This window comes from Diaphorina citri, unplaced genomic scaffold (genome assembly GCF_000475195.1).
Source record: "Diaphorina citri unplaced genomic scaffold, Diaci psyllid genome assembly version 1.1 scaffold1567, whole genome shotgun sequence".
Taxonomy (NCBI): Eukaryota; Metazoa; Arthropoda; class Insecta; order Hemiptera; family Psyllidae; genus Diaphorina; species Diaphorina citri.
In genome coordinates this window covers 45,598-51,597 of record NW_007378993.1, presented here as the reverse complement: position 1 = coordinate 51,597, position 6,000 = coordinate 45,598, and the positions used below count along the sequence as shown (strand labels likewise).

Here is a 6,000-nt window from a genome sequence, read left to right as displayed (position 1 = left end):
TTTTTTTGTTTTTTTTTTTTTTTTTTTTTTTTTTTTTTTTTTTTTTTTTTTTTAAGAGGTTTGACAGGGGGAACTGTAACTGCTATGGTCTTATCGTCCCGAAATCGAAGAGAGAAGGAAGACAGGATAGGAGAAAGCCAGCCGTTCCGAGAACGAACATTATCCCATCAGGATAAAATCCGCCCCGGGCGGGAATCGAACCCGCGGCCTAGCGCTTACAAGACAGACCTAGCGCTTACAACTAAGCTAACTAGGCTGGCAACAGTACATTTTTGTTATCAATCTGTTGTTTACAAATCCGAAAATGGACAATAAAGTAGTTTTTCCCTAGCAGCCAAATATTTTGCTACAATATCAATGCCGGCTTCCACGAGACCTTGTTTAGACTGCTGGGGTAAAGGGACTTTTTAGTCTCATTCGAGCAGGATAAACAAGGTATATTCTATTCTATATATATATCCCTGGCCTTAATCCCTTTTCAGTTAAAACTGCTGGGGTCGGCTCGTCTCGTCCGCAAATGATATTGTCTTCGATTTTGTATGTCACGTTCTGGGATGTTATTCTTCTTTAACCTATTCTCCTGTTGTCTAATCCAGTTGTTTCTTGGTCTTCCTCTTTGTTTATCTAGATTGAAACTGATCTTCATTGCTTCCTTCACCATGTGGTTGTCCGGATGTCCGGTCTTCTTTGTATATGCCCATACCATCTTAGTTGCCTTTCTTCAATCTTCTCCTTGATGTCCGTCACTCCTAAGCATATTGACTGACTAAATAAAATTAGAACTGTTTGTGGTTGTTTACAAATGCAAAGGAATTAGGCCATTTTCCTACAGTTAGAACTGATGGGAAGGAAAAAACTTGAATTAAAACTGACTTTTTGGTAGCTAAAACCAAATGTTAGCCCAAAGCAATTTCACTCACCCTAGTGCTGATTGCGAGTAATTTTTTTTAAACTACCTATGTAGATATTTGAAAGAAAAGAATTGATCTACAAGAATTGGCAATTTCAGCACATATATATATACGAAACACTTGTGGTAAGCTACATTGAGCTTGGTCACTCACCTGTTGTGTTTGAGGTGACTCTTGACAAGATGGCCGGCGGCCAGGGCAGACATTAGAGATAGTTCGCCTGCCATTACAGTGGCACATATGATACGGGCTAGGGTACGGGCATTCTCTCCCGGAACGGTAGGGTGAGGTCCTGCAGGGAAATAAATGGGGAAAATAAATTATTTGAACGAACAAAGTAAGATGGAAATTAATGTCAATTTCTTTTCTCGCTAATCAGCTTACTTACCTTCCGTTTCCGGAACCACCTTTAAATCTTCAACTTCCAGAAGTTTGCAACTTGAACAGCTCTCTGGTTGGCTTCCTTTAGGTCATCGTGTGTGCAGGTATTCTCTAATTGTTCACAGTTGAGATGTTGTTCAGCTAGACCTGACAGACGGACCTTTTCAGCCATGCCTGATAGTGTGTGTGCTCATCAGGTATGGCTGACAGGCGGACCTGATCGTGAGTGGTTGGCCTTAACTTAAAGTCCGCGTTTCTTGTCAGCCTTTTCCAGGCAGCCCTATTATGCACCTCGTGTCCTGATAAATTTTCATCACCCAGGTCTTGATTCACACTATCCTTCCACCTTTTCTTCGGCCTACCTCGCCATTCTCTCGACTCCAATATTTCACCACTTTATTTATGTAAACCATTAAAGTACCAGCCTAGTTAGCTTAGTTGATAGTGCGTCTGCCTTGTAAGCGCTAGGCCGCGGGTTCGATTCCCGCCCGGGGCGGATTTTATCCTGATGGGATAATGTTCGTTCTCGGACCGGCTGGCTTTCTCCTATCCTGTCTTCCTTCTCTCTTCGATTTTCGGGACGATAAGACCATAGCAGTTACAGTTCCCTCTGTCAAACCTCTTTAAAAAAAAGTCGTTACTGAAATAGTTGTGTACAGAGATAAAGGCTATAGGTTCTTATAACATAACTAGGTAAAAGCAGGTCCTTATATAGAACTAAGTAAAATCGGTCCTTTTCACTAGGTAAACGAACTAAAGCCTTAGCAAAACAAGGACCTACTAGTGTCACATCTATTTCTCTAGGATTCTATTAATTTCATAGCTTGTTTTGACTTTTGATGTCAGCTGATTTCATTAGAGGAACATAAATTAAAAAAGAGTAAGAGAGAGAGAGAGAGAGAGAGAGAGAGAGAGAGAGAGCATCGTTCGTTGTGCTCAAAAAGAAGGAAAAGAAATTACATTAAAAAATTTAATTTGCTAAAAATTTAATAATAATAAAATGTTTTTTTCTCCATATATCATCGCTGCACATGGGTCGTAAGAAGCGAAGTCTAAAGTTCGGGATGGGCTTGGAAAACGGTCTGAATTTGAACTTGATTCAAGTTAAACTCATCGGATTAAGGAAACTGAAATACTATTCAGATTTAGGTAATCAACTGATTTTATTTAAGAAACATAAAGTTAAATAAAATTGAGCAAAAACTAACTAAAACAGTTTCAAATTTTTCGATTTTATTTTGAGACTGGATTTTCAATAAGATTGGCGCAATAGAAGAGCCGTTTTACTCAAAAAAGCAATAAGTAGGGTTAGGCCATTAAAGTCGTCAGTGATGGAACCTCTGTGACAGGAGCGTTCTCTACCACCTAACCCTTAGTCCTTTTTTCAAATACGTACCTATAGATAGTTACTGAATTCCTGGAATAACGACTAATAGGCATAAAGTTCTTTCTTTTTCTCTTTCCTTGAGAGAAAGCTCTTTTCTCTTATTTTCTCTCTTTTATTCATATTAAGATTTTTCATTTTTCATCTCTCTTCTCTTTTTCTTTCTCCGTCTTTCTCCCTCCAACGTTTCTTCATATAAAGAAAATTCAATGAAAACTTTGTTCTCTTTTCCCCTCCTCCTTCTCTCTCTCCCTCCACATATTCCCTCTCCCTCCCTCTCGTTGGATGTTCCCTATATTTTCTTTTCATCTAACACATACATAACATACATTCACATACATTACGTCTTCGGTCCTTGGGAATTTCCGGTAATGCCTCTTTCTCTTCCACCTCTCGATTTTATCCTCATTTAATTTGAGAATTTGACCACAATAATAGTGGTAGCCTACTGCTGGAGTAAAGGGACTTTTCAGTCCTATGCGAGCAGTATAAATAAGCACTATTATTATTATTAACCCTCGCCTAGTCTGAACCTGGTGTGAAGTGATCTCATATTGATAGATTCTGACATGACTTTGTGAAGATTCATCTTGAAAAGAAGAACAAAAGCCATTTGTGTTCTTCTTTTTTGAAGTGATCTCGTAAATTTAAAGGATAAAATTCTTCGCCAAACACGAAATTACGACGATAAAGAACATTTAACCAACCGGGATTCAAATTTCGAGTTTTTTCACCCCCGAGGACACAAAGTGAGTTTAAATTAAACTCCGTTATTTAACTCTCGGATTCAGGAATCTGACTGGCTGATTTGAAAAAATTCAAAAAAAATAGGCAAAAAAGTGTTTAATCCGAGAGTTTAACTTAAACGGAGTTTAATTTAAACTCACTTTAAATTTAAAGGGCCCCGAACCTTGGATTGTTTTTTTTTTTTTTTTTTTTTTTTTGTTTTTTTTTTTTTTTTTTTTTAATTGTAAAATCGTATTTTTTTTTGGTTGAAATCCAATCCCTCGTCCCAATTGGTCACTTACCTATACTACCAGCGACGGCTGAGCCAACCAGATTCTTGCTGATATTGAGTGATACCAGTGCATCCACGGTAGTTTTGAGTAGTTTGGTTACCACGGCTTCGGGTATGATGGCTTCTGTTACTACGGATTTGCCACGACCTGCGGAATCAAACAAAAAGAGAGATATAATTTGTAATTTTTATTTGACATTCTATACATATTTTTCATATAGGTTAAATAAATTTCAAATTGAGTTTGATGGTGGACACATCTCAGAGAAATGTAAATTCAGAAAAAGGAGCTATGCCTGCTTCGGTAGCGTAGTGGTCAAGACGCTCGCCTGGTAAACAGGAGGTCGTGGGTTCGATCCCAGCCGAGGCATGAAATTTTATCCTCATTTATTTGAGGTTTTGACCACATAATAATGGAGCTCTAAGGGTTAGGTGGTAGAAAACGCCTCCGGCGTTGACCTCGCCTAGTGGTTACCTTCCACTCAAGAGTCTATTTTTTTTTTATTTTTAAAAGATGACGTAGAGAGGCTCAAGATCAGAAGTGTGTACAACAACATATACAGGTGAGAATTTTTTTTTTTAAGATGAGTGTTTCACCGCCGTTTTTATTTCGTAGCGATGAAACAACTGCTACATTAGACGCTTGTGGTCTGTGTCGTAGCATGCCCATCCCGTAGTATGCCTCTCATCAGATGAGCGAGAAGAGACACAATACTTCCCATTTAGGTGCTGGGTCAACACGAGAACACCAGAAAGTAACCCGTCGAAATATTTTGCAATCGAAAAATGAGTACAAATTTTTGTCGAAGGTGGCTCCGTTGCAGTTTTGTCGAAGGTGAATTTTTATAGATTTGTACATTCGGACATGCCTAGTCCCGACCCAAGAGAAAATAAACCACGATGATGAATAGAAGCGTTGACCATAGTTTCGAGCCTCGCAAAAAAATGAAGAAATAGAGCTGAGTATACTTTCTGTGAGGGTCGATAGTTTTGTATACAGTACATTTTTTTTTTTTTTTTTTTTTTTTTTTTTTAGGTCGACTCCCGCCCGGGGGTGGATTTTATCCACAAAGATTAGATTCGTTCTCGGAGCGCCTGGCTTTTTCCTATCCTGTCATCCTTCTCTCTTCGGTCTCGGAATAATAAGACCTTAGCAGTTACGGTTCCTTCTACCAAACCTACATCTTTAGTTAGCCTGGTTGGCTTGAAGGTTAGCACGTCTGCTTTCTAAGCGCTAAACAGATAAGGTTCGTTCTCGGACCGGCTGGCTTTCTTCTATCCTGTCCTCTTCCTTTCTTTCTTCGATTTTGGGACGATAAGACCTCCATTTTCCTCTATCAATCCTATATCTCTTTCACAGATATTCGAAATAAAATCGCGTTCCTCAAAAACATGGGTAAAAGCACCGGGTCCTCTACCACAGTAGAGTGATGTGCTATTCCTCCTTCGTCCCCTTGTGTGATATGGAGAGCTTTGTAATTGAGAGAGCAAGAAAATAAATGTGAAAATAATATGACAATACCGTTTACCTACGTGAAAAGAAAACGAGAAAATATTGTCAAAGCTTCGTCAAAGAACAAGCATCTTGCTTTGTGTTGTTCCTCCTTTGTCCCCTTGTGTGATGACAAGAGCTTTGTAATTGAGAGAGCAAGAAATGTGTATATGATAATACCGCTTACCTGAAAAGAGGGAGCAAGAAAATGTGAAAATGAGAAGAGAAATTCTCTGAGCTATAAGCGATTCTTCGTCGAAGATTAGAGTGAAGGGAGCGTTGTTAAAGAGGGAGCAATAAAAGAAAATCTATAAATGGATGAACATTGATTTCGAGATTCTCGAGATAGAGCGATCAGTGTGTGAACTATGAAATGTGAACTGTGAATGAGTGAATGGATCTTGTTCTTATAATATAAGATAAAAGTTAAGTACTTAGCGTGTTCACTCTCAGGCTTAGGTGTCCCTAAAAGTTAGGGCTTATACGAATCTACGAAATGCTTGAAGCATTTCAGTATTCTTAACACAGCTTCACTCCATACACCCACTCTGAGGCTTATAGTGTGTCCAGATCAATGTGGCAGCAAAAAAATAGGCATTGTTGCCAAACATGTCACATGTGCAATGGTAGAGAAAGGGGAAGGTATATACCTGAATTGCAACAATGTAAGGATTTCCTGCAATCTGATTGGTTCTTTCATTTTGGGTTGATGACTTATTGCTGTCACAGTCTGGATGAACTATAGGTGTAAGGGCAACTTTCCCAAAAGATGGGTTAATCTTATACTTATACGAATCTATGGCTAACCAATCAG

General features: G+C 38.8%; 1 protein-coding gene across 1 annotated transcript in view; it reads right to left on the bottom strand.

Annotated features, from left to right (window-relative positions):
• The window catches only part of LOC103516433 (3-hydroxy-3-methylglutaryl-coenzyme A reductase), a gene marked incomplete at its 5' end in the record, with an annotated part of 37,317 nt that overhangs the window by 3,476 nt on the left and 27,841 nt on the right, over positions 1 to 6,000 (bottom strand). Inside the window, one exon of the mRNA XM_026828830.1 lies at positions 3,705 to 3,847. Within this exon, the coding sequence (XP_026684631.1) occupies positions 3,705 to 3,847 (143 nt within the window). The remainder of the gene's footprint in view (positions 1 to 3,704; positions 3,848 to 6,000) is intronic.